The 27,894-nt window shown below is 54.4% G+C and overlaps 2 protein-coding genes and 1 long non-coding RNA gene across 7 annotated transcripts in view; 1 reads left to right on the top strand and 2 right to left on the bottom strand.

Annotated features, from left to right (window-relative positions):
- Window positions 1-124: 124 nt before the first annotated feature.
- Window positions 125-11,343, bottom strand: DBNL (drebrin like). 4 transcript variants are annotated; one of them, XM_019626584.1, is made up of 13 exons: window positions 11,193-11,342; window positions 7,301-7,356; window positions 5,717-5,829; window positions 5,161-5,235; window positions 4,232-4,378; window positions 3,444-3,521; window positions 3,054-3,205; window positions 2,925-2,973; window positions 2,600-2,717; window positions 1,920-2,015; window positions 1,720-1,832; window positions 1,390-1,486; window positions 125-1,041 (listed from the first exon to the last, which is right to left on the bottom strand). In XM_019626584.1, exons 1-13 carry the CDS (start codon window positions 11,273-11,275, stop codon window positions 902-904), a joined length of 1,317 nt encoding a protein of 438 aa, XP_019482129.1. In that variant the 5' UTR covers window positions 11,276-11,342; the 3' UTR covers window positions 125-901. The 4 variants fall into 4 exon arrangements, with proteins under 4 accessions (XP_019482129.1, XP_019482130.1, XP_019482126.1 ...); XM_019626585.1 differs by having other exon boundaries at window positions 2,925-2,970; XM_019626581.1 differs by having other exon boundaries at window positions 1,720-2,015; window positions 11,193-11,343.
- Window positions 11,344-11,495: 152 nt separating this feature from the next.
- LOC109373028 (uncharacterized) lies at window positions 11,496-16,382 on the bottom strand. Its single transcript, XR_002122149.1, has 3 exons — window positions 16,328-16,382; window positions 15,269-15,768; window positions 11,496-11,565 (listed from the first exon to the last, which is right to left on the bottom strand). It is a non-coding gene; the product is annotated as an uncharacterized LOC109373028 (long non-coding RNA).
- A 153-nt stretch (window positions 16,383-16,535) lies between these two features.
- URGCP (upregulator of cell proliferation) overlaps window positions 16,536-27,894 on the top strand; it is a 28,860-nt gene continuing 17,501 nt past the window's right edge. Inside the window, exon 1 of one of the 2 annotated variants that reach the window (XM_019626580.1) lies at window positions 16,536-16,622. Coding sequence is in view for 1 of the 2 variants with exons in the window: in XM_019626579.1 (XP_019482124.1) it covers window positions 25,200-25,213 (14 nt within the window). In the remaining variant the exon portion in view is untranslated. Of the gene's footprint in view, window positions 16,623-23,658; window positions 25,214-27,894 lie in introns of those variants that run through there. The other variant, XM_019626579.1, reaches the window with a different exon arrangement.

Genomic DNA, 27,894 nt, shown 5'->3' with positions numbered 1-27,894 from the left:
CACATGAGGACACGTGATGGCCCCGAAATTCATGCGCACGCACGCCGCCCACGCGTGCAGAGGCCCCCGTGGAGGGAACAAGGCCCTCGGTCCCTCCCAGAGAAGTGAAATGCAGGAGGCCGACTTCACTCACATCCTAACATTTATGCTCCCTGTAGGCAGCTGTGGCCAGCCCAGCCCGAGGTCCACGCATGTGCCACAGTGCCCAGGAAGGGGTCGTCCCACATGGGTCGTCAGGTCACGACAGGGCAGGTCAAAGCTGGGGCCTGTGGGGGCAGTTCCCACTCCAAGAGCTGACGTGGGGCCAGTAGGCGAGAGCGAGCCCCACGAAGGACGGCTGTGTCTGCGGTGTTGCTACACCTTCCTTCACACACTTAGACGAGCGCTTGGTTGTCCTTGTCCCTGCTGCCTACAGCTCAGGCAGAGGGACAGAAACCGATCAGACAGCAGAATCCACAAAGGCAAGCTACTGCGGCCAGGTGCCCTGACCCACTCCCACTCTGGTCAGAAACTGCTAAGTCATGAGCTCCTCAGGGTCACTGACAGCTGCAGCCCCCACCCCCAGGGCCCAGGGGCAAAGGAAGAAGGCGCGGACAGGCCTCCCGAGGCCCCTGCTCAGACCCCCAGGGGCTGGCACGGCCGGGGCTTGGCTCAGTGACCCGTTGGGGTCAAGGGTCAGACTGACCAGAGGGCCTGTGAGGCTGCTGGAAGCGGGTGTGGGAACCACCAGGTTATTGCTGCATTTGGGGTGACGGGCTGAGCCACCCAAGCCAGAGGGAGTCAGGGCTCGTCCTCCCCGGGGTCCCCAATCCTGGAAGACCTCACATGCCCCCCTCCAGCAACGTGACCGAGTGTGGCGGGGAGGGCCGGCCGGCCCTGGGCCTGGGCAGCAGCCAGGCCCTCACTCGATGAGCTCCACGTAGTTGGCGGGAAACATGCCGAAGTGGCCATCCGGCCCGTAGCCACGCCACCAGCCTTCGTCGATCACCTCGATGCCCGTGATGAGGTTCTCAGGGTCAAAGGAGATCTCGGTGTCGTCAGCTGCAATGAGAGCCCAGACGCTGTGCTAGGGGCTCTGGGGCCCTGGGCCACGTCCCATCCTGTCCCAAGGCTGCTCTAGTGGCCAGTCCCCTGACGCCTTGCTCAGGGTGGGCTCTGGGCACACCCGTCTGCTCCCCCAGGCCAGTGCCGAGAGGCCCCTCTCTGGTCGCCTTCAGGCTCTACCACTAGGCTGGCAAAGGGGATTCATGCCAGTGGCACAAGTAGCTGCCTGGAGCCCCTGGGAGGCCCACCTGTCCCCTCACCCTCCTGCCCTCTTTTCAGACAGCCTGAGGGAGCCCCCGAGCAGGCTCCTGACTGGGGCCTGGGGCAGCCGGCCGCCGTGCATACCTGCCTGGTAGTCATACAGGGCCCGGGCACAGAGCCCCTTCCCACTCAGCCCCGGGTAGTGGTCCACGCACTCAGCATCCACATCCTGCGGCTGCACCTGCTCACGTGTGGGAAAGAAGTTGGGGGTCCTGTTGACCTTGGCTCTGTCCACAGCCGGGGCTCATGCCAGGACCAGTGGAAGGGGGTCCCCAACCAGCTCCCCAGCCAGTACAGCAGCGCTTGCCACATAACTTATCGTACAGGCTGCTCCGACCTTAAGCAAGACAACCCGCACATGGTGACCGCAGAGGGGCAGCCCCTCGCAGCCCTGCCCGCCCACAGGGCACCTACCACTGGGGGTTCCTCGTAGAGCGTGTCCTGCTCCGGGGGCTCCTCGTACACGGCCTCCCATTCTGCCTGCACTGGGCAGGGAGGGGCGCTGGGTGCCGGCTCTTCACAGACACCTGCATGGGAGGACGTGGCCCACTCTGACCCTGAGGAGGGGAGGCGAGCTCCCCCATCTCCTCCCACGGGGCGGCCGGGGGCCTTGCCTGCCCTGGGCTGTGAGGCGACGTGAGGCAAGTCTCTGCCGAGCGGGGTCTCTGGCTGGGGGAGCTGCTTCTGCAGGAAGGGGCTCCTCAGCTTGCCTGCAAAGCGACGGCACACAGGTCATCACACAGCCGGGAGGGGGGAGAATAAGCAGCCTCTGCCTTCTGTGCCCTGCACCGCCCAGAGGGTGGGCCTGTCCTAGGGCAGAGGCTGTCACACAGGGAGTAAATGGGGACACACGGCAGCTGCGGAGACACCACCAGTGTGAACACATACACAGTGGTAAGCTCCAGGCAGCCCCTCGGGGCCACATGCAGTGTGGGCAAGCTGTGTCCTTTGGGGGCCTGAGAGGCGTCTGATGCAGGCCTCCTGGGACCCAGCTGACAGCCCAATGTGTGAGCTGTACGGGGTTTACGGGGCGGGTCCAGAGCCTCCAAACTCTGGAGACACACAGTAGCCCCGCCTTTCTCACCGGGTCTCTGCAGAATGAGGGGAGGGGCAGGAAGGAGACACCTGGGTCCCTGAATCCCCTCCCAGAAGCTGCCCTCCAGAGCATAGGCTCGCCTTGCTCACTCGTCCCTGTCACCCTCTGACACATGGGAGCCTGTCTCTGCCTCATGTCACCTTCTGACACATGGGGGCTTGCCCCTGCCTCATGGCTAGGCCCAAAGGGAAGTCTCACCTGGCTGGGGGCCGGAGACAGACGTGGCAGACAGGGCTCTTTCCTTCTGCTTGAAAACCTCCCGTGCCGACTGCTGACAGGCTGGTTCCTGAGGGGCAGCCTGCCTGGCCCCCCACAGCTGTGGGCATCAGGAAGCGAAACACAGCTCATAGGCCTCCTCCAGGCCCGGGCTGCGGCCCATGCCGGGAGCTTCTGCCCTCGCTCACCTCCCCGCCGCCACCTGTGATGCGCCCCAGCCTCGGTGACCTCTCAGGCCCGCTGCTGGGCCTGTGCCGCACATCGGGTGGCACTGTCACCAGCCCTCTGCTGGGAGCCCAAGTCTCACCTGCTCCTCACTGTCCCTCGGAACCACCTCCTGCTGCTCACACTGCCTGCTGGGAGGGGCAGAGGGAAGAGCTGCAGCCCTGCGCCAGCCTGCCCCATCCCCCGGCTGCCGGCCGCCTCTGGGGCTCACCTCCGGGGGCCTGCCCCGCCGCCCTGCTCCTGAGAGCGCTGCTCCCGGAGGGCGGCCTCGCGCTGCTCCCGCTCCCGCCGCTCCTGCTCCCATGCCCGCTGCTCCTGCTCCGCCCGCCGCTTCTCCTCCAGCCGGCGGTTCTCCTCTTCCTTCTACAGGGAAGGGAGCAGGCTCAGCCCCGGGCCGCGCGCGCCCCAGACCACGAGGCAGCCTGTACGGCTCGAGGGACACTGGCCCCCTGAAGCGGCCGGACCCTTTGTACACGGGCGCTAGCAAGAACATTTGCTCCAGGAGGTAACTGTGCCCAAAACAGAAGCACTTAGCACAAGCTGGGCACACACAAGAAGGCTCTACAGTGCCAGCCACCGTCCATGCTCAGGTAGGACTCACCTCCGCTTTGGCCCAGAAGCTGTCTTTGCCAACCCTTTTGATCTCAGACACCGCATTGGTCTTCTGGTACACAGAGCCCTGAGGAGAGAGGGTCCACTGCAGGGCCATCGGCAGGAGCGGGCAGCACAGGCAACGACTGTGAGGGTGGCACCTGGCAGAGGCACTGGCGCCTGGCCCTGAATGGCCCTAGACACTGAGGCGGGGACACTGACACTGGGTCGGGAAGCTCACCCAGACAACACTGGAGGGTCTCTGGTGGGTGAAGGCCTGCCCAGGAATGACTCTGGCTTGCCTGAGAGTCCTGGGGGCCAGGCAGCTCTGAGGCAGGCCTCTGGTCAGGGGCCATGCCCACGGACTGGCCCAGCAGCCTCAGACAGCTGACCACCAAGGCGGCGCCCACCAAATCTCCATGCACCCTGATATGCTTTGGGGCCACAGGCCTGCAGGTGTCTGCCCACAACTCAGAGGGGCCTGCCCTGTCTGCTACCACCCAGGGCCGCACAGGACACGCCGGTGGTGTGGCCTAGAGAGTGGCCGCACCGTCACTGCAGACTGTCTCTGACCACACATCGCCAGCATAAGAGGCTCCAGGACAGCCGTTCAGCCAGTGGTCGTGCTGACTGGCACCAGCCTCACCCGGGGCAGCTCCCGCTGTCAGACACGGTATCACCATCCACGCCTCAATCTGGGTCAGGACTTGAAGCCAGGCTGGTGGTACCCCAGCCGCACGAGAAAGAAGGCGCCAAGGGAAGGTCCTGCCACGCTGCCCGCGGCCCTGCAGCACTCACCACTGGGGCCTGGGGGCCCGCATCCTGGAAGCGGCCACTCTCCTTGTGGAAGGCGTAGTTGGCACCAGAGGCCCTGGCCACCTTTTGCATGATGCACTCGGGTTCCACATCCTCCTCAGCCCTCGCGTTGATGGTCACATGGGCCCCCTGTAGCCAGACCAGCACTCAGTGAAGACACCGGGCCGCGGGACACGCTAGGCGCACAGCCGCCCGCGCGGGCCATCGAACCTCAGGGAGCGAGGCACAGCCTGGGACTTGGCCCTAGCGGCCCGGGCATGCTCTGCGCTTCATGCGCTAGAGGGCTTCTTTCTTATCAACGAAAGCTAACCTTGAAAGACATCTGGAAACATGCACATTTTCTAGCAAGCCACTGATTTCCACCTGAGAAGTCAGGCTCATGACTTCACTCACTGTCACTAACACCCAATAAGCCTGGGATCCTCTCCTTTATCTCCTAGACAGAGAAACGGAAGCATATCCAAAGGAGTGTTAGCAGAACTGGGTCTCCAAGTCCCGAGCCTCCTTGCCAGGAACCAAGGAAATGCAAAGTCAGCTGACAAGCAAATGACAAATGCTCCTGAAAGTAAACAGGGCTCCATTCTGTGATGGACACACTGGAACGGGCTGCATCAAAGGGAATTTGTTGGGGCGGTGGCCATAAGAAACTCTCCCTCTCCTCTAAATCCTGACAACGCTGCTCAAAAAACAGGTGGGAGCCCAGCCCGGCCTCAGGCCTGGCTCCAGCACGGTCCTCCCAGCTGAGCCCAGCCTGTACACCCTGGCCTCCTGCACACCAGCCGAACAGGGGGAGCAGCCTCTGACCACACCCTGCCATCCAGACAGAGCTCTGGGGCATCCCACTCACTGACAGCAGGAACCGGAAACCAAGCAGGGCAAGCTCTGTGAGGTCTGTGGGGAGCAGCTCTCACCTTCAGGAAGCTGGCCATGGTGCTGACGTGGCTGGCACATGCTCCCTTCCGCACGTCATTTACTCCCTCGCCGGTCTGCAACACAACACACCCAGCATGACCCGCCAATTCCCCAAAGCCACCGCCCTCCCAGGGACCCAGGAAGGGAAGCTGACCACCGCAGCAGAGGACAGGGAGGATCCTGGGGCAGCTTTCACCGGGAGGGCTTAGCACCCCTCATCTTTACCCGGTCCCCACCCCAGGCTCCAGAGCATCCCAGCCTTTCTCCACACCCTCTGCCAACTACCCTGAAGGGGACAAGTTTAACCATGTCTTGTGACTATTTCATTTTGTAGGAGCAGTTCTGGGTTGGGAGGACGTATTCTGCACCAGCGAGGCCGCAGGTGCTCTTTGGGCCACAATGAGTCCATCCACTGCTGCTCATTCACCAGCTATGAGCTATCCTGAGGTCAAGTCCCTCCTCTGCTCCAATCACAGAGGGCAGAGGAGGAAAGAAGCAAAGGGAGCTTTTCCGGTCACACCTGGATACCACGCAGAGTCCTCAAGTGTCACCTACCCAGTTGATGAGCACAAACTTGGGCAGGCCGGAATTGGGGTCCTTCACCCTGCAGAAAGCGTACATCACCTTCCCGCTGTTGAGTTCCTCCACCATCTCCTCCAGGCCCCCCTCTGCAGCAGTCACAGGAGGGTCAGTGGTGGCCCAGGCACCCCACCCAGCCCAGCACCTGGTCCACCGGGACAGGAAGCCCAGGCTGCCTCTAAACCAAGGTCTCAGTAGCACATGCATGGCAAGGAGACCCTGGGCCCAGACCACTGGGCTGATGGACGAGCTGGGTGGACACAGGGCCTGTGTTTATGATGAGCCCCTCAGCGATGTTCCCCCCACTCGTCTAAAAACCCCTTTTGTAAACCCACAGGTAGTATCATTTCTGCTACAACACTGACACCACTTTTGAAAGGATAGTCTCTGCAATTTTAGTATTGCCTGGACCCCACAAAGGGCCCGGGAATAACAGGACCTGCTACGAGTCACCCCGCCCTCACCGACACGTCTGCTCAGACTCCGGGGCCACCCAGAGGGTCCCGGGCACATGGGAACATCCCGCAGCTGTGCATGGGTTCAGCTTAGATGCTCACAGGGAGTGATGGGCGCAGAGGAGCAACCCTAAGCCATTCTCTCCTGACACTAAGGTGGTGGGCCCCGGTTATCAGCCCCCAAAACTTCACAGATTGCAAGGAGCAACTCAGCTGCTGACCTCTATCTCTGTAACCTATGCCACCCAAGTTAACGTGGACCACCTCAGTGGCAGTCCTTCCAGAAAGAGGCCCCTCAGGGGAAGGGTCTCTACCAGCCAGTCACCAGAAGCACTCGTGTGGCAAGGTGGGCAGTCCTGATGAAGCTGTGCCTGGCTCAGCTCAGGAGGGCTGGCCTTGAGCACAGGGGAGCCGGGGTGTCAGCTGGGTGCCCGCAGTTCACACCCCACCGTCTCTGGCTCAGTACTGGCCAAGCCTGTGTTTCCTGAGGGACCTCCCGTCACCCTGTATTCCGGCAGCACTGTCCCAGGTCACCCTGTCCCAGCTGACCATGTTCACTGTGGCTACCTCTTCTGTGAGGGTGGGCCCTGCATACACTCAGCCACCAGAGGGCAGAGGTGTCAGCAGCTTCTCGTCCTGGTGGCCTGTGAGCTGGAGGCAGCCTGTATCCTGTCTCAGCACCCCTTGCTACAGCAGAGAGCAGTGCTGCCCCCACCCTGGGGCCAGGGCAGCAAGGAGGACCCACTTCCACTTGGCAACAGCTGAACCCAAAGTGGCCAGAAGCAACTGTGAGTGTGGGGACCCGCCCAACTCCATGCAGCACCCCATCCTGCCTGGCTGGCTGCAGCCTGAGTCTGGCCCACACCTCCATCGGGGGGCCAGGGAATTCCCCAACATTGATGCTGACGTGGGTGGGTCCATCCTTAGCGGAGGAGGTATCACTGCGGTCACATGCCAGGCAGGGGACACCTGTGTTCACTGAGTCTCCTTCCGCTGTGATGGCTGAAATCCCAGCTGAGATGGGACACGGATGGCACAGCTGTCTCCCCTTCACACTCACCCTCCCTCCGCGAGCCCATGAGATTCCTCGCATGGCCATACTCACCCCCAGTGCCAGCCACACGGATGTCATTGCTGTTGCCCTCATAGGTAAAGAGAGCCCTGAAACAGAACACAAGCAGACTCTGTAGCCAGTGCGGTGACCGCTGTCAGCCCTCAGCCAGAGCTCGGCATATCGTGACACTGGGCCAGCACAGCCTTCTCAGCTCCGACGCTGACCCGACTGACCACAGGGGCTTGGGAGGGACAAACCTAAGCAGACAAACCCAAGGGAGCATTCATCTGCTTTCAAGAAAAGTAAACTGTAAAGTTTTATGGCAACTTTTTACACGTTCGTGTGTGAACTGCTCACCCGGCTATTAGGTATCTGAATGTGGAAAGATGGACCCCTGCACATTCCTGAACCCAAAGCACCCCAAGGAGAAGTGGGGAGGAGGAACATGCATTGGGCCCTGCGCAGGCAGGTGTCTCCGGCAAACACGAGCTTGCCCAGCGCATGTGTGGTGCCTGGACTGAGCATGGTCAGGCCTCACAGGACAGGCTCCTTGGGGGGCAGGTTCTAGATAGAGGAGAGCTTAGCTCTCCACAGGTGACCCTGGACCACACCTTTCTTCTCCTGTAGGACTCAGGCTTAAAACCTTGCACCCCAGAGGAGGTTAGGAAATACAGTGCATTTCATTAAATGTGGGCTTACCTATGGAGGTTATTTCAGAACACCCGCCGGCTGAGGCAGGCCAGACGGGTGACCAGCCTGACAGGAACCGAAATCGGCTTCCACTCACCGTGGTAACGCCCATGCCCCAGAAAGTCGGAAAAAGAGAAGTCCAACCCAGGCCCAGGGGATCTGGTTGACAGGGGCACAAGGTGCCAGGAAAGAAGCAAGCTTCCCAGGAGAGAGCAGAGAATGTGGGGGAGAAAACACTAAAGGAAGCACTCCGAGAAGCAGGGAAAGGGCTTGCGAGGTGGCAGACACCCTGGGGGACATTCTGGGAGAGATGGCTTCCGGCAGTCCAGTCATCAGCACCGACTTGCAGCTCAGCACCAGGATAAGTCAAAGGGAAAACCTGGTCTCGCGTGTCAGCATGACCCACCCACGTCTAGCGTGGCCCACCATCCTCCTGGACAAGCAGCAGGGGACAGAGACGGCCAGTCGGCCCAGGTCTTCCACGAAGGACTGCAGCAGCTAGTAAGAGCCAAACTCTGTACCCGCCACCTACCCCTCTGACTTCCTGCCCCTTCACCCTGGGTCCAGTCTCAGCCACACTCTCGGGTGTTCCTAGTTCCGAGGCTCATTCCCACATTCAATCCAGTTCTACCCTTCTTTCAAATCAACATGGAAAGAAACTGAGCACTTTGCAGAGCACCAGGGGCTTGGGTGCTGAGCACCGTATAACTTGGTCATTCCTTCCAAAGTCACGTGCTGAGAACCAGTTGCTGCCAGCCGGGGGACTGTAACTACGAATCATCCTCAAAAGACCCTGCCAATGCGACTTCCTCACGCGAGACGCAAAGAAGCACACACGCCAACACGGGCATGCTGTCAGGTGCTGGAGCAGGAAGCAGACAAACATGCTACCACTACCACATGGAGAGGAAGAACTGGAGGAACCAAAAGAAACAACAGGATCCAGAGTGGACGCTGTGGCTGCTGCCCACCCCACCCGTCCTCTGAGCCCTGCCCAGTGCCACTCACTCTGCATGTGAACTCTTTTATGACATCCGGCACCACAGACCCCATTCCTGCTCCGATAGCCTCTACCTCCTTTTGCACCCTGAGTCCATCCTTCACCTGAGCACCTACCATGCATCACAGTCTGTACTGGGGACAGGGACAGTGCCTACCCCACCCCTTCCTGTAAAGAGAGAAAGGTGACAAGTGAGGCTATCTGACGTGGGTCTGGAGGAAGCCAAACAGGGAGCTGGGAATTAAGAAAGGCCCCCCCAAGAGGGCAGCTGTGGGGCTGAGGACAGGTTTGGGGAGCACCCTGGGAAGAGGTGGAAGGGCGCTCCAGGCAGAGGAAGCAGCAAGTTCAAGGCCTCTGAGGAAGCAGCTTGCAAGGTGAGGAAGAGGTCACAGTGGTGGTAAGCAGCTGTGGCCAGAGTGGTAAACGGGAGGGTGGCAGGAGTGGAGGTCAGGAGCCGGGCTGCAGGGTGTCAGCCGGGGCGAGGAGTCTGGGCTTTATGTAAGGTGCAACCGAAGCCCCTGCAGTTATAAGCAGGAAAGTGACATGGTTTAGATACATTTCAGCCAATGAGTAGGGACCTGCCACACAGTATCTGGTGACAACGAGGACAGAGGCCAGGGTTTCAAGCTGCTGAATGGTTCAGCCCCCAAGTGCTACGGGAGCCCGGGGGGTGGGTGAGGAGGCTCGGCACCCTGAGGGACAGAGAGGGGATGGTCAGGTCAGCTGAAGACCTGGGTGGTAGCAGGCAGCTCTGGTTAGAAGCCCAAGGGAGGCCTGAAGTCCATCATCCCCAAACCAGTGACGGCCCCTGAGAAGACTGAGGACAGAGAGGCACGGAAGGAAGGCCCACTAGTACGCCCAGGCGTCTTCTAGGTAAGTCAGAAAGGATTACACGTAAAGATGCAGACCCCTAACTGGGCAGGACTGCAGAGGGGCAAAGATGCTTCTGGGTTCCAAAGCAGGTGGCCTCATGTGGGTGTGAGAACGGGGCACTCAGGATGGAGGTACTTTCACCAGGGTTTGAAATACGAGCAGAGGTCTAAGGTCCTCTGAGAACAGGAGACAGAAGGTAGGGGCTGGCATCTCCCAACTCTACTGATGGAAATAACGGTGCCTGGACACGTGGGTGAACTTCCTAAGGGATTATGAAGAACAGAAGGCAAAGAAACAGTACTAGTTACTAGACACCTTTCGCTAATTAGAAGAGATGCTTTCAACACAGAAACTGTGCAGCTCAGCTCCCCTGCAAAACTGTGCACACGTTCCACGCAGGGCGTCCACATCCCCTCGGCCCCAGGCAGCTCTTCCCCAAAAGGCCTGGGGCTGATGGGCAGGAAAGGCTACGACGTCCTTAGTGTCCCAGCAGCACAGTGTGGAAGCCAGTCCGTACCGGGCACCGGCGAAAGCAGAGATGGGGAGCAGCAGCGCCTGACAAGTGGAGACCAGTCCCAGTAGCAGCCACACCCAGTGGGCCCTGCTCCCAAAAGCCGGTCATCTTAGTCCACCAGACTCAGCATTTCTCAGAACTGGAAATGCTCAAAACCAGTCAGTGAAAACTAAGCAAACGGGGCGGTGACCGAGAATCACCCTACACAGCTCCCAGTGCGTGCTGACTGTATGGCTGCCCAGGGCCACTCCAGAGCTTGCAGATCCTGGTTTCCAGTGTTACAGACCCATCAACCCCCGGAGACCTGACGCTGACAGCCTGGCGGAGGGCGATATGGGAAAGCGGAAGGAAGAGGGGAGCCAGCACTGTTGTTCCAGTCATCTCCCCGCGGCTCAGGCAAAGGCAGGGGCGTTCTTGGAGAAGAGGAGGTTCTGAAATCCACATTCACAGAGAACCAAGGGCCCAACCCCCCGAGTTCCTTGTTTGGCGCCTACGGGGCAAGCCTCCCCGCGCCAGCCCGGCGGCCAGGCCGCTCTCAGAGGCCCATCCCCGCACGCGGCGTTTACGAGACGCCGGGCGCGGCTTCCTCTTTCTCAGGGAGCTTGTGAGGTCCCCGGGCAGAAAAGGAGAAGCCGGCGCGGCCACCAAGCGCAGCCAGGCACGGAGCCCAACACGGAGTCCCACGGACCTCGGCCGGCGGCCGGCGGGGTGCGGAGGGCCCGGGGACTCACGCACGGCGGGGTGAGGGGTGACAAGGGTGGGGACAGCAGCTCCCGGGATGCGGCGCAGGTGTGGGGAGCTCGCCTCCGGCCGCGCCCCCTGGCCTCCCCCGCCCTCGGCCCGGCCCGGCCCGCCTCGGCGCCCACCAGTCGGTCGGGGACTTCTCGGTGACCACCCGCACGTAGGCCTCCTGCAGCGCCGGCCCGTTCCGGCTCAGGTTCGCAGCCATGGCCAGCTCCTCGGTCCCCGCGCCGCTGCTGCCGCTTCCGGGCCCGCCCCGCCCCCGGCGGCAGGAAGCCCCGCCCCAAAGGCCGGAAACCCCGCCCCAAAGGCCGGAAGCGGAAGCGGTGTGAGCGGGGCCGTGGTGAGCGGGGTCGGGCTGGGCTGACGGCTCGCTTTGTGGGCAGGGGGTGCCCAACGCCGCCGTCGGCCGCTCCACGGAGCGCTGTGCGTCTTGTCTTCTGACGCTCCTCACGGTCAATGCGTCTCCCTCCACGTGGGACTCCACAGGAGTTTGACCTATGAATGAAAGGAGTGTGAACGACGACATGGATACACACGAAGGCTGACGGTCACACCGACACACACCGACCTCAGAGGCTGCTGTGCCTCCTCGGCCTCACCTGCCTTCCCCTGTGGCTCCCCGCAGGCCCGGCCGGTTGAAGCAAGGGCCGCTCCCACCCGCCGTGCGGGGAGGCCGGTTCCTTTCTGCGCTAATGTACCTGCGGGCCAGGACGCCCCGGAGGGAAAGTGGGGGCCAGGGGCCCTGGCCGCTCACAGGTTCCTTTCCTGCGCTGGAGAACTCCCACCTTCCTAAAATACAGAACCCCAGTCCCTCCGCCGTCCACACTCTGTTGCTGGTCCCCCGAGGGATGGAGACTTTGGCGACCAGCACTCCGTGAGGGCAGGAGCACAGCCTCAGACACCCTTACTGTTCTGCCTTCTCTTTGGCCCCCCCTTTTGTTTTCTCTTCTGTCTTGGGGGACGTTCCTATTTAAACAGCTATCAAAAGTTACCAGTTTTCTCCACCCACTTGGCTGCCAGTCCCCAGCCTGGGGTCCCTGGACCCTTAAGAAGTCTAGGAGGTCTTTTCAGCATTTAGTCAACTTGGGGAAGACCTGCCTTGCCTGAATCAGGCTGTACAGGCCAGAGTCTGGTCTCTGTTCTGGAAGTAGATGAGGTCAGTGTGGTGACCAGGCTCGTGCACACGGATGAGGGAGCGGCAGGGAGACCCAGGCTCCACCGAAAGAAGGCTGCGAGGAGGAGGTCCCTGGTGGGAAGTTGGGGACACTAGGATTCCGCTCCCTGTTCTAGTCTGTGGGAGCCTATGTCAGCTTTACAAGCTAGGGAAGGCCTTTCTGAGGGGGGTAACCCTGGAGCAGAGAGTGAATATGGGAGCAGGGGCCGCTGTTGAAGATTGGGCAGAAGTGCTCCAGGCAGAGGGAACAAGATGTGTTGGGGCTCTGAGGTGGGAGCACAGGGAGAAGGAGAGGGAAGGAGCCATGGGCGGAGGCTGGATCCTGTGGGACCCTGTGGGTCAGGGGAAGGACTTTGGGGTTTAATTCTAGGTGTGACAGAATCTCTTGGGAGCTTTCAAGAAAGAGGACAGTGATTGACAAGAGCCTTCTGGCTGCCCCGTGCCCCCTCCCCCCTGCTTTTGACCCTGTTTCCTGTCAGCGTCCTGCTCTTTTTGGTTGGCTGTTCCTCAGTTTGAGAGATGTCTGCAGAGGCCATTCCTAGGACTCCTCTCTCTCCTCCCTAACTTCTCTGCCATTCACACAGCCTCTTTACTTGCATGGGGGTACACTCAGATCTGCTCTACTTCTTGATGTTCTCCTGGTAGGTCAGATGGCAGGTGCAGGGCACAAAACCAGGGCCCTGAATGTCAGTGTCCTCTACATTCTGAGGGCAGTTGACCATGTCCTCAATACATCTGGGTCCAAGTGTGGAGGGAAGATTTTGCTGATAGACTCCCTCTGGAGTCCACAGTGTAGAAGGAACCAACAGCATTAAGAAAAAGAACTGTCTGACAAGAACAGCAAGACCAGTGCTTCAGTCTGTTCAGGCTGCTGTAACAAAGCACCACAGCGGGCGGCTTATAAACAACAGAAATTTCTCATTGTCCTAGAGGCTGGAAGTCCAAGATCATGGCACCAGTAGATTCTGTGTCTGGTGAGGCCTGCTTCTGACTTTACAGGTGGCCATCTTTTTGCTGTGTCCTCACATGGTGGAGGGGCAAGGGAGCTCTCTGGTGTCTCTCTTATAAGCGCGCAGATGCTATTCATGAGGCTCCACCTTTATGACCTAGTCACTTCCCAAAGGCCCCACCTCCTAATATTATCACCTTGGGGGTTAAGATTCAAACATAGGAAATGTGGGCGGGAGTCACAGTCATTCAGATCATAGCAATCAGTAAGAAAGGTACCTATTCAAAATCTTCATCAACAGAAGTGTCAATTAGGTGAAAAATCACTTTCTTAAAACCACCAGGATTACGTCTCTCTGCTCCAGCCACATGTGGCCACATGACAACAGTTAAGAGAAATATAATTATTGCTTTTCCTGCCCTAAAAAGAAATCTTATTTATGCTGCATGGTAAGTAGAATGCAGTAAACAAATACTTCACATCTTGAGACATTTAAAACAAACACACCTTTGTAGTTGAGTCCATGTTATGATTTGAACATGATTTTAACAGTCAGTCAGTGGGAGGGAGGTGGGAGGGCTGCAGCCCTGACCCTGGTCTGGGATGCAGGCCTGCAGGTAGGTCTCCAGCCCTCTAGGGCTGGGCTTGGAGGGGCAGCCATAAGTCAGTTCTAGGTGGCTCCCAGGAGGAGGGGCACTTGTTTCTGCCACACTAACAGTTCACAGAGGCTAGGCTGCACTCTTGCTGCTCACACAGCTCTTGCCATGATACTGTCTCCTCAGGTTTTGCCTGAAGCCTCAGGCTTGCTTCCTGCTGCCAGGGGCCTGCAGCACCCCCATAGGTTCAAAGGTCCGGAGTCACAGACAGGGCGATATTTACAGTGTCACTATAACTTTACTGACATTTTAACCCAAAGATGTTGACAGGTTGTCAATCCCTCCTGGGTCAGGGTGACTCCGAGCCTGTACTGCTGGGCCTTTGACACTAAATGCAGAAATGGTCAACTTCCAAGAGTGGCAAGTGGGGGTCTGGGAGACATGGTGGGGAGTGAAGGAAACATTTTAAAGAAAATTAAGAATCTGCTATCTGGTCTGATAGGTTTTGCAGATTCTTTATGGCTTTGTCATTTTATTTTCTTTTTTAAGATTTTATTAGGGAATTGGGGGAGGGGAATAGTGTTGGGGAATCGGGGGAGGGGAACAGACAAGTTGCTGTCCTTTTGTTCTTAGGTCTAGTTGTGGAGGATGTCGCTTCACTGGCCCATGTTGGTATTATCATTGCGCTCTTCCTGAATGAGGCAGATTAGTCGCTGGCCTCTAGATGGCAGCTCACAGCGGCTCTTGGCAGCTCACACAGGCTGCCGGCCATTCACGGTAGCTTATGGCAGCCCACTGCAGCATGGGTGTAGCCTATGCGGTCACTGGTGACTCACGGCAGCCCAGCTCCTGGTCGAGCTGTTGTTCACCATCTTAGCTGTAGAGCACAGTGTCACTGGCCCTCATGTGGGATCTGAACCAGGGTCCTGCTGCTCGGAGCTGGCATCCCAAGCCAACTCTTAACCAACGTGCCACTCGGCTGGCCCGGCTTTGTGATTTTATTAATAAAATCGATCAACAGGGAGAAACCTGGGTGGTGGCAACAACGAAACCAGCAGACTGGCCAGGGAGAACAATGGGTCCTTTCTCCTCTCGTCAAACGACAGCAGGCAAGGGAGCACAGCTACCCTCACGGGGTGCTGGCAGCCATGTCCTCCATTCCTCAGGGGACCAGCATCCATGACTAGATCTAATCCAGGCCCAGCCCTTACCTAGCAATGCCAGGGCAGAAGGGTGATCGGTGAGAAGAGGTCCAGGAGGGAGGGGCTGGCAGGGTGGGAGACTAGGGGCCCATGCTGACCTTGAGGCTTCTGCTCTGCCTCCCTTTGGATGCCAGGGACAGACCTCAGGCCAGGAGTGCTTGAAACCTGTCCCACTAGCACCTCCCTGACACTTAAGACTTTGAATGTCAGAAACAGAAACCTGCCCATTCCTGAGCACCTGAGTAAGCTGCTGCAGGCTCTCTCAGCGTTGACATACCGTTCAGCTGAGAGCTGCTAGGCCTGGGCCGTGTGCATTCTGGCCGCTCTGCCCTGGTCACTCAGCTTCAAGAAGCGAGGGGCCAGGCTGAGGCCCCTGTGTGGGTGCCATGGCGAGTGAGGCCCAGCACCACCTTGAGTGAGGCCCAGCAGGCTAGGCATACAGTGCCCTGTACCCCCAAGAGACCAGCAGTGAGTGGGGTGGAGAAAGCCATTCCAGTGTAGCTACGAAGCCTGCAGATCCTAACAGCGACTACCGATTTGGCATCAATGATGTGATATTGTCCAAACCACGTGGCTGAGAGTGGCACCAATATGCTGAGGTTGGAAAGAGTGGGAGACCAGAGTTTGTTCGCGGTTTGTGAGCGGCTCAGCCAGCAGCTCAGAGGGTCATGGAGGGCTTCTCTAGCACGCTAGCTTCTCCTGGACGACGTCTCCCATAAAACTTCCGAGGCACTTACGTAGCATTTCTGTCACCACTCTCTCGCTAGCCTGTTGGACCTGGAAGAAAAAAAGCAGAGGTGGCTAAAGCCCCCGATACCCTCTCCTCGCACCAAGGCCCAGAGGGTCCTAGTTCCTTTTCTCCACCTGCAGAGTTCCCCGTCACCCCGGAGGACCCAGCACCAACTTCGACTCTTCTGCCCTGCCCTCCAGACAGACACCTCATTGGGGCAGGCCCTCCTTCCTCAGGAGGCTGGCGCCGCCCCGCGGCCTCGGCGACTCGGTACAGGCACCAAGGCGACGCAGAACGCACGTCGCAGCAGCAGCCGCTGGGAAGGGGCCCGCCAGCCCGCGTAGCCCCGCCCGGACGACCCCGCCCGCCAGCCCCGCCCTGTAGGACGCAACCCCACGTGACACCGCCCCGCCCCCGCAGGACGCAAGTCTACGTGACGCCAGCAGCGAGCCGCGCCCCTTTGAGGCTGCGCCGGCGGTGCTTCCGCCTCCGTCCTGGCTGGTGTCGCTGCGCTCGGCCTCAGCAGTCGTTCAGTTAGCGGCTGCGACGACCCCGCTTGCTAATCGACGCACTCGCAAGGAGCCCGAGGGCAGGCGGGCTCGTTACCTTCTAGGTCCGCTTCAGCACCACCCTTTCCCCGCTGCTGGGGACGGGGGCGGCCTGCGCACGCGCGCCGCGGGGTACTGTGGGGCCGGCGTCCCGCGCTGGGTGCGTCCCTGCGCCGGCGAGCGGAGCAGGTCAGCGAGGGAAGCCGGCGGGGAGGTGGGCGCTGGTTCAACAGCGACTCGTCGGGCACCGAGGAGGTGCCGCGGTCGAGCTCTGTCCCCGCCGCCTGGGTTCCCTGCCCGGCTGTCACGTACTCCTGAAAGTAGTGGTTCTCAACTCTGCTGTGAATTTGTGTGTAAGTATAAACACTCGTGTGTGTGACGTCAGACATGTTAGCTGCCCCACAGACAGGCACATAGCACAGCTGTGCGTGCAGTGGTCCTGGAGAGGTGCATCTGCAGTCAGGCTTCAGGGGATTTCCATGCGCTGCCAAGGCTGGAAACCGCGGCCCTAACCTGAGCATCTCCAACCTTGCTGGCCTGTCCCCTTCCCCTTTCCCCAAGACCTGGCAGGCATCTAGGTCTGAGTTTTCAAACTGGGTTAGGAGCAATGAGTGTGTCATGAAGTAAGTTCAATGGGTTGCAACCAATATTAAAAAAAATAAGATAGAATGCAAAATACCAGTGCGTCTCACATAGTAAAGATTGTTAAAGTTCTATTGTGTGTGCTTATGTGTGTAGGCCATATTTATCCTCCAAACTTAGACGCTTTTGAGAGTGAAAGGGGTTCCAATATAATTACTCTCGGACCAAAGATGTAATGAGGGCTGTGTCTGGCAAAGCAGGACATATGGTCACTTATATGTGTGTACTCAAATATAAAATGCAGTACAGACATTTCCATGGTCCCCCCAGCCAAGCCCCTGGCTTCCATTCTCTCATTCCTCTTATCTGTCTTGCACACAACTTCATAAACCCTCTAAAATGTAAATCTCATCACGATGCATTCTTGCCCAACACTCTGCAAGGATGCCTTATCGCCTACAAGGGTCACATCCATGGTCATCTAAGGCCCTTCAGAATCCAGCATTGTCCTTCCTGGCTCACCATAAGCGGTTTCCAGCACTGCCCCAAATACATTCCTTTATTTCTGAATGCCCTCTGTCCCGAAAGCCTTCTCTTTCCCTTAAAGCAGAACCATCACTCACCTTTCAAAGCTGGTTCAAGCATAACCACTATTATTCCGTGAGTCACCCATCCCCACACTGTTTACATGGCTCTCTCCCACAGCACAAATGATCCTAAATTTTTCTAAATGTTTATGTATTCCTGTAAGAATATAAACCTCAAATACAATGGTTATCTCTGGATAGCGAGTTTACTAATGATGTTAAAATCCAAAATTTCCTCAGAATTTGCATACTGTGTAATCCAGGAAAAGGAAAAAAATTGTGTTGAATAGCAAATGAGAATTTCATTTCTATTTCCTGTTAGTAGATTAGTGCATAGTCTTCTATACCTTTTTTTTTAAGATTTTTTTTTTAATTGGGGAATTGGGGCGATGGGAACAGTGCTGGGGAATTGGGGGAAGGGGAACAGACAAGTTGCTGTCGTTTTGTTCTTCAGTCTAGTTGTGGAGGACGTTGCTTCACTGGCCCAAGTTGGCACCATCATTGTACTCTTCCCGGGCGAGACAGATCAGTCACCGGCTTCTGGACGGCCACTCACGGCGGCTGCTGGCCGCTCACGCTGGCTGCTGGCTACACACGGTAGCCCATGGCAACCCACTGCCGTAGGGGCTGCAGCCTACGCCGTAGCTGGCGACTCACGGCAGCCCAGCTCCAGGTCGAGCTGTTGTTCAGCATCTTAGCTGTGGAGGGCAGTGTCACTGGCCCTCATATGTGGGATCCAAACCGGGGTCCTCTGGTGTCCCAAGCCAGTTCTTAACCATCGCGCCACTCGGCTGGCCCTTTTCAATATTTTTTATTGAGGAATTGGGGGAAGGGAACAACAAATTGCTGTCCTTTTGTTCTTCAGTCTAGTTGTGAAGGACACCACTTCACTGGCCCATGTTGCTATTATTCTGCTCTTCCCGGGTGAGGCAGTTGCTCACCTGCCCCATTGGATGGCCTCTCACGGTGGTTCACAAAAGCTCATGCCCACTGCTGGCCAGCCCCACTGCAGCCTAGCCGTCGCCGGTGACTCACGGCAGCCCAGCTCCAAGTTGAGCTGTTGTTCACCATCTCAGCTGTAGAGGGCAGTGCCACTGGTCCTCATGTGGGATCCGAACCGAGGCCCTGGTGCTTAGACTGGCATCCCAAGCCAACTCTTAACCAACACGCCGGCCCAAACTTTTGTGTTTTAAACAGCATCATCAAGGAAGCAAAAAGACAATCCACAGAATGGGAGAAAATATATGCAAATTATATATTTGATAAGGGTTCAGTATCCAGAATATATAAAGGAACTCTTAACAACTCTAAAAAACACAAGGTATTAAAAACTGGGCAAAGGATTTCAGTAGAAATTTCTTCAAAGAAGATATAGAAATGACCATTAAGCACATAAAACAAGAAAGCTCAACATTCTTAGTTATTAGGAAAATGCAAATTAAAGCCACAATGAGATACCACTTCACATCCTCTAGGATGGCTATACTCTAAAGGACAGACGATAACACGTGTTGGTGAGGATGTGGAGAAGTTGGAACCCTAACACTTTAACTGGTGGATATGTAAAATGGTACAGCTACTTTTGAAAACAGTTTTGGAATTTCCTTAAAAAGTGAAACAATTATATGACTTAGGAATTCCATTCTTATATACCCAAGAGAAATTAGAACATGTGCACACAGAAACTTGTATACATGTGTTTATAGCAGTATTATTTATACTAGCAGAAAGGTCAAAACAACCCCAATGTTGAATGGATAAACAAAATGTGATAATATCCACACTGGAATATTTTTGGCAATAAGAAGGAATGAAGGGGCCGGCCGAGTGGCACGTTGGTTAGGAGTTGGCTTGGGACGCCAGCTCTGAGCAGCAGGGCCCCGGTTCAGATCCCACATGAGGTCCAGTGACGCTGTGCCCTCTACAGCCAAGATGGTGAACAACAGCTCGACCTGGAGCTGGGCTGCCGTGAGTCTCCGGTGAAGCGTAGGCTGCAGTGGGGCTGACTGGCAGTGGGTGTGAGCTGCCATGAGCAGCTGTCCAGTGGCCAGCTAGCGACTGCCTCAGTTGGGAAGAGCGCACGATAATACCAACATGGGCCAGTGAAGCAATGTCCTCCACAACTAGACTGAAGAACAAAAGGACAGCAACTTGTCTTCCCCTTCCCTGATTCCCCAATGCTGTTCCCCTCCCCCGATTCCCCAATAAAATCTTAAAAAAAAAAAAAAAAGGAATGAAGTACTGATACATGCTACAACATGGATATATTAGATTGCTCGGGCTGTCACAAACTGGATGGCTTAACAGTAATTTATGGTCTCCGTTTTGGAGGCTAGAAGTCTGAAATCAAGGTATTGACAGGGTTGGTTCTTTCTAAGTGCTGTGAGGGAGAATCTTTTCCAGGGCCTCTTCTAGCTCCTGGTAGCCTCAGGCTTTCCTTGGCTTGTAGATACTGTACTTCCTGTGTCTTGACACCATCCTCCCTTTATGTGCATCTCTGTGTCCAAATTTCCCCGTTTTATAAGGACTCAGTCATACTGGATTAGGGCCACCCTGATAACCCGTGTTAGCTTCACATCTCCAAAGACCCACTTTAAAGTCACAGTCATAGGTACTGGGGGTTAGCACTTCAAAATCTTTGGGGGGGCACAATTCACCATAGTCGTATAACAATGGGTGAACCTTGAAAACATGCTGAGTGAAAGAAGCAGTCACAAAAGGCCACGTAGTGTATGACTCCATTTATATGAAATATCCAGAATAAGCAACTCTATTAAGACAGAAAGTAGTTTAGTGGTCACCTAGGGGTAAGGAAGTGGGGAATGGGGAGTGATTACTAATGGGAAAATTTTGTCTGTAAAGCTCTTTAAAATAGAACAATACACAGAGTTCTTGTATACCCTTTATTTAGCTTTCTCTAACATTAGCATATTACATAACTAATTCAGTTATCTAATTCAGAAAACACCTATACAATACTATTATTTACAGACTTTATTCAGATTTCACTAATTGTCCAACTAATGTACTTTTTCTGGTTGAGGGTCCAATTTAGGGTCCCATGTTGCATTTGTTCATCCTGTCACTTTGGCCTCCTGCAATCTTAGTTCCTTATTATTTGTCTTTGATGACCTTGATAATTTTGAAGACAGTGGGCAAGTTATTTTGTAGAGAGGTTGTCCCTCAATTTGGGTTTTCTGATTGATGAGATTAAAGTTATGCATTTACAGAAGACTATTATGAAAGTGATGCTGTGCCCTCTCAGTGCATCATGTCAGAGGGTGCATGACATTGATAAGTATGACTGGTTAAATCACTCTGTTGATGTTTGTCAGGTTTCTCCACTGTAAACTTGGAAAAAAATTCTTTTTAAAGAAGTAGCTTGTGGGAGATACTTTTTTCCTTCATTGTATTAATGTGATATACTACACTGATTGATTTTCATATGTTGAACCATCCTTGTATTCCAGCTCTGCTGCTCAGAGCTGGCATCCCAAGCCACTCTTAATCAACATGCCACGTGGCTGGCCCGAATTGACCTTTTTTTCAATATATAATGATTTTCTTTATCTCGTTACAGTTTTGTTTCACCTACAGTCTATTTTGTCTGATATTAGTATAGCCTATCCAGCTTTCTTTGGGTTACTATTTTGCATGGAATATCTTTTTCCCATCGTTTACTTACAAACTATTTCTGTCTTTAGCTCTAAAGTGAGTCCCTTTAGGCTGTATATATTTGGGCCATTTAAAAAAATCATTCTTCCAATCTCTGCCTTGTGATTGGACATTTTAATCTATTTACATTTAAAGTTTAATTAATGATAAGAAGGAACTTACTGCCATTTTTATATTTTTAAAAATATCTTGGGCCAGCTGAGTGGCGTGTTGGTTAAGAGCTGGCTTGGGACGTCAGAGGGCCCTGGTTCGGATCCCACATATGAGGGCCAGTGGCACTGCCCTCTACAGCTAAGATGCTGAACGACAGCTCAACCTGAAGCTGGACTGCTGTGAGTCGCCAGTGACAGCGTAGGCTGCAGCTCCTGCTGCAGTGGGCTGCCATGGGCTACCGTGTGTAGACACCAGCCAGCATGAGCGGCCAGCAGCCGCCGCGAGTGGCCGTCCAGAAGCCGGCGACTGATCTGCCTTGCCCGCCCGGAAAGAGCGCAATGATGGTGCCAACTTGGGCCAGTGAAGCAACGTCCTCCACAACTAGACTGAAGAACAAAAGGACAGCAACTTCTCTGTTCCCATCCCCCAATTCCCCAATAAAAATCTTTAAAAAATAAAAAAAAAATTCTTGCCAGCTACAATCAGAACCAAAGTCATGCCCCCCACATTCAGGGAACCAAAGGACCAGATATGCCCAGAACTTGAGCTCAGGAATCCTTTCAGAAGCGGAGGGTCTGCTGTCCATGAAGATCCGGTGCTGAATCCCCTTACCATAAACAGCCAAGCTCCAAGTTCCTCCAATTAAAACTTGCCTTGCCAGCACTTCCGCACACCTCTTCCCCCTAAAGCCTAAAAAGCCCCCACACAGAACCCTGGATCCAGGCTTTTGAGCATGAGCTGCCTGCTCTGCTAGGTGGTGCCATTCATAATAAGACAGCTAAATCTGGGGGGGGGGGGAATGTCTTCTAGCTTTTTTTGTCTCCTATTACGGCCTTCTTTTCTGTTCAGTTGATGTTATGTAATGATGTGTTTTGATTCCCTTCCGTGTATAACTTTTTATGTATATTCTTTGTGCTTTCTTTGTGCTTATCATGGGAACCCATACAATATCCTAAAGGTAGAACAATCTAATTTGAATGATACCAACTTTGAACTGCATAGAAAAGCTCTGCTGCGATAACAGTTGTTTCTCCTTCATGTTACTAACATCACAGATTACAGCTTTATACATTTTGTGCCCAGAAACATAAATTTATAATTAATGCTATGCATTTGTAATTAAGTCCTGCTCAAAATGAATAGTGGATCCAGTTGCTACCAAAATTAAAATAACACCAGTTTTTATACTTGCCCCTGTACTTATCTTTATCGGAGATCTTGACATCTTCACGCTACTGTGAGATGCTGTCTGGCGGCTTTCCTTTTCAATCTGAAGAGCTCCCTTTATTACCGTATTTGCCGGCGTATAAGACGACTGGGCGTATAAGACGACCCCCTAACATTTCCACTCAAAATACAGAGTTTGTTATATACTCGCCGTATAAGACTACCCCCTCTTCCGCACACCTTCCACACACCAAATAAAAGGTAAAACAATATCAGATTTGATTTCAACATTTATATTTATATTCAAATGCTTATGACATGCAGGAAAACTGTCACAAGGCTGTATGTAATCAAACATATACATAAATTGCGATTCGCGATTTTGCGCTATCATACTGGGTGTATGGTTGGCTGTGTGCGATTTTGCGAGTGTGGCAGAATCGCATAACAGCCAAGCATACACCCAGCAGCGCTGCTGATGCCTGAACGGTATGTGGAATGAAGTGGGCAGGCATCGGGAGGCCACTATGGCACGGGGCAAGCACTATGGGCAGTCTATCTGAAGTGTACCTGGCGTATAAGACGACCCCCCACTTGGAGGCATATTTTTCAGGGCCAAAAAATCGTCTTATACGCCGGCAAATACGGTATGTCTTATAGGTCAGACAGTACACAGATAAGGTCTGCCTGCTCCCTCTAGTTCTAAGAGATGGGATGTGGGGACCTGCTCAAGAACGGGACCACTAACGACCACACTGGGGAAGGGCTGTTAAGTAAAAGTTACCACAAAACTTCCCTGCCTGGCTTTTTCTTGCTTGAGTGTTTGCCTGGTTGCTGTAAACCTTTGACTGTTTTTCAGAGCCCTACTAAATTAGTTCTGATAGCTTCCAGTTATTTTCTTCATGTGTCTGTGGAGAAATGAGAGCTTGGAACTCATAGTCTGCAATTTGCCAAATACTGTTTTTTTAAACTATAAAATTGGCAATGAAATAAAAATGTGAAATTTCTAGAGGGTTTTGGGAAACTGGCACTATCATCAGTATTGGTGACTGCTGGGAGAGCAATCTGCATGTGTGCGTATACATGTGTGTATATACATATGTCAGTGTTATATATATGTACATACACATGTATACCAGTATATATGTATTTGTATATGTGTATATATACAGAGATTCTATATATCTGAAAAGACCTAAAATACTGATATCTGACCTAGAAATGCAACTCTTAAAAACTTGTCTTAAGGAAATAGTTATGATATGTATGGGAAGTTTGGCCTAGATGGATATTTATTGTCCACAGTCTTTATAACAATTAAATACTAACAGCAATATTTATGTCCAACAGCAGGGGTTGGTTAAAACATACAATCGTTCACCACTCAGTGAAATGCCACAGACGCACTGAAAACTCATTGAAGAATATTTAATGTCAGTGAAGTTATGTGATTTAAAAATATATCTTAAAACCAACAGTTTCTTTTAAAAAACTATGTGACCTGCCTCATTCCAATGTTAATGATTACTGTCTTCGACCAAACCTTTTAGCAGTTGCCCACTCCCCAAAACTCTTCCTAACCCTGGATTCATAACCTACTGTGGTTATAAATCCTCAAAAGCCCCTGTGACTTTACGTGTCAGCTCACATTTACAAAGCACTGATTATCTTCCGAACTCAAGGCAGCGATTGTGAGCCTCCGTTTTACTGATGGGCACAGGCTCCAGACATTGGAGAGGTTCACAGGAAGCGAAAAAAACCGTGTACCAGGCATGTATCAGTCAATTTAAAAATATTAACTCATTGAAAAATTACTAACTCATTCAATACAGAGAGGAAGGGACCTATTATTCCCATTTTTCAAATGAGGAAACTGTAGCCCTGGGGAGGTTCTATCTTGCCCCAGGTGCTAGAGTTCAACCCAGGTATTCTGGCTACAGAGCCACGGTTTCAGTCACTTCTTTGCTATCTCTTGTTCTTACTACAATAGTAGTCAAGAATAAAGTGGTTACCGACAATATTTACCATAACACAGGGATGTGACCAGCAATGTCCCCAGCTTCTGGTGAAGCGTTTCCACTTGCAAGAGCTCTCTGATTTTTGAAAACGCGTTCGCTGAGAAGGGAGCTGAGGCCGAAGGGCCGGTGGTCGGTGGGAGCCCGCTGCAGGAATTCCAGGCTCATTGTTGCTGAATAACACGTGCAAAGACTGAAAGTGCCCACGGTCCTCAGGGCCTCGCGGGGTGGTTTCACACACATTTACAAGGGGCGACTGGCTCAGAGGGGCCGGCAGCCGTGCAGACGCCGCCGCAATAAGAAAAGACGTTATTGTTTTGCTTAATAACAACTCCCTGAACTCCCGGGCTAAAGGAAAGGCTTTTCTTACGGAAATTAAACTCAGATCGCGGGAGGCGTAGGCTTCACCCGGTCCTGCCGCTGCCTCGCGGCCCGGGGGCAGGTTCTCGGCCGGTCGGGCACCGGAGGCTCCTCCCGGCGACCGGCCCGCGGGCACCTGGGCAGGTGGGCGGGTCGCGGGCCGGGCCCCTCCGCCCGCAGGCCGCTCGAGGCCGAGGCCCGGCCGCACCCCGCCCGGCTCCGGGCTCACTCATGCCCCTTGTCCGGCCGACCCGGGCCCCCCCTCCCCGGTCCCTTCCCCGCCCTCCCGGAGCGCCCGGCGGGCAGCGGGCGGCCGGCGCGAGGCCCCTCCCCGAGCCGCGCAGCGCGGAGGAAGCGGAGGCGGCGGCAGCGCCGAGACCTCGCCGCGCTCATGGCGTCGCCCGGGTGAGTGCGGCGCTCGGGCCGCGCGAGCGGGGCCGCGGCGGGGCCGCCCGGGTGTCGGCAGCGAGAGCGGGGGGCCCCGCGCGCCCCCGCCCGCCGGGCTCCTGGGGCCGCGGGCCTGCGGGGCTGGCCCTGTGGTGACATCACCCCGTCTCGGTGTGAAAAGGCTCTTGCCTCTAGGAAATGATGGGACACGAGAGAGTTTGCCATTTCTTTTAAAACCCTTACTTGCAACATGAAACCACCGATTCATTCTGGTGACTTTTTGTTTTGGAAATTTAGTCGTGAGAGCTGGGAATGACAGGATTCCAGCCACACTGCCCGGAGGAGGAAGACTAGTCCCAAGGTCATTGCCGTAGCGGGAAAAGCCCTCCTTTGGCTGCTGCCCGCCGCTCGAGAGCCTTCGACCCGGCGGGTGCGCCCGCGGTTGAAGTTGTGCATCTTGCGCTTCCCACCGGCCTCGCGCAGCCGCGGGGCCTGCGGGCGGATGGCGAGGCCGGGGCCGGCCACGCACTGCCCGGCTCTGCAGACAGGAGCAGGCTGGGGCTGACTCCAGCCGGGCCGGGCGCTTTCCACCTACCCGCCGTCTTTCTAGGTTTGGGAGCAGGGGCCAGAAGTACCCAGTACTTTGAGCTCATGAATAGAATAAACGCGGGCCGGTCCCTCTGAAGGCCTGGCTGATTCACCCAGAAGGTCAAGGTCCCACACATTCCTGCCCAACTCGTCAGGAAAGGGTGAGGCAGGAGGGCTGCCAGCAGCAGGCAAGTGGCTGAGCCTTTGCGGGGTTGCTCCCAGGCCCTTTAAAAAGTGGCGGTGCATTTGGCATTCAAGCTCACCACTTTGCAGACGTGGGCAGGGCTGGGCTGCTCTGCCCTTCTGTGAGCCAACAGGACCTAAATTGCATCCTTGTAGAAAGCGGCTTTAGTGAAGATTTGATATTTGCAGTTCTGTTTATGAGTGACACCATGAGTCTGCAGTTGGTACTAATCTGTAATTTTCTGAGGGGTGCTGATTGCGAAGCTGAGGTCACAAAACTTTTAGTATACTCGATTTCATTTTATGGAGAAAACTGTGTGCTTGTTACGGTATGTATAAATTGGGACAGCCCACATCTCCAGATGTGTTTACTCTGTAGGCTTTGCAGGGAGTTCAGACTGCAGCCAGGGCGGCTTGGCTTCCTGAGATCATGCAGCCTGCCTGTCCAGCAGACACCCATCCTCATGGACCAGGTGTTGTGGGGACAAGTGCAGACATTTAGGGCAAGGGTGGGAGGGGAGCTGTGGCTCCTGCAGCGCTGTTCATGAAGGAGCCTGCAAATTCTGTGTCCTTCCCTGTGTCACAATCCTCCCTCCAGGATGTGTGTTGTCTGTCAGGCCTTGCTCTAAGTGCTTCTGGGCAGAGTAAGTTAGTCTTTACAACAACCCTGTCAGAAAGTCCTGTTTTTATCCTCATTATACAGATAAGAAAATGAGGCCCAGCTAAGCAGTTTTAAGTTAAAACTTGATGTAAAATGGCCCCATTAAGGATAGTTGGTTTAAATTTGGTTACTGAGGGACAAACAAAAACGTTGAATTCTGAATTTTGTTCTGACCAAGAGCATAGAGGGTGCCTGGCATCCCACACACTCTTCTCTGGGTCGTTGGAGTAAGAAGCTCATTGGAGCCTTTGTGCTTTCGCTTACAGTTTTACAAGAGGCTGACAGGGAAATAACTTAGTTGCGGCCTTCCCTTTCAACATGGTTCCCATTTGAGGTTGTGCTTTCTGAGACCCTCCTGCATGTCAGGAAGGCCTTTCTGCTCTGGTTCTGTTGTAGATTCTGCACATTGTAGCGTTTTATAAAATTGTTAGCTGCCTTACTTTTCAGGTACACATTTCAAAAGGCATAAAGGGATGTAAATGAAAACTCTGGCCTCTTTCACGCTGTTGCTTACTGAGTCAGGTCTCCCAGGTTACAGTGGGGTTCGGTGTCCTTCTCCTCCTTTTGTTTAGAGCCCCAAATGCACTTTAGGGATGTCCTGGGCTCTTTCTTGTGAATTTATAGATCTTTGTATAGTGAGAAAATGATTCTTTTGTCATTTGTGTCACAAACACTTTTTCTCTGTCATTTGCCTTTTGACTGTATGAAGCCTTCCCTACTCTGATAGTCTTCAACAGTCTTAAATCGTTTTCTTTCAGTGCTTTTTTCCTTTTATTTTTCTAATTTGACTCAGACCCATTTGGTATTCATTTTGGTGAAGGAGTACTAGGGATTACTTTTATTTTTACAGGCTGCTAAAATGGAATAATGACGCTACTCAGCTACCTTCATCAGAGATGAAATTCCCAGCTGTATTGGCCTTTTCTGGGCTGTCCATGAACCAGAGCTGCGCTCAAAACTGCAGTTTTACTTGCTGGCCGGTTTTGTCCTCCTTTGTTACTGTTCTTTTTCAGAATTTCCCTGATATTTATCATACAAATATTTTTCCATAGAATCAGCTTATCTGATGTTGAGCCTTACGAGTTCAGAAAAATTCACTTACAGGTTAATTTAGGGAGACTTGACTTTAAAAATTATACTAAGCCTTCCTTTGCCCAAACGGGATATACCTTTTCATTTGTTTTCTTTCTTTCTTTATTTTTTTTAATTTTTATTGAGGAATTGGGGGATGGGAACAGCGCTGGGGAATTGGGGGAAGGGGAACAGA

Source organism: Hipposideros armiger, unplaced genomic scaffold, assembly GCF_001890085.2.
Source record: "Hipposideros armiger isolate ML-2016 unplaced genomic scaffold, ASM189008v1 scaffold_685, whole genome shotgun sequence".
Lineage (NCBI taxonomy): Eukaryota > Metazoa > Chordata > Mammalia > Chiroptera > Hipposideridae > Hipposideros > Hipposideros armiger.
Note: the sequence above shows the minus strand (reverse complement) of the source record. Positions and strands in the feature narration are given on the sequence as shown.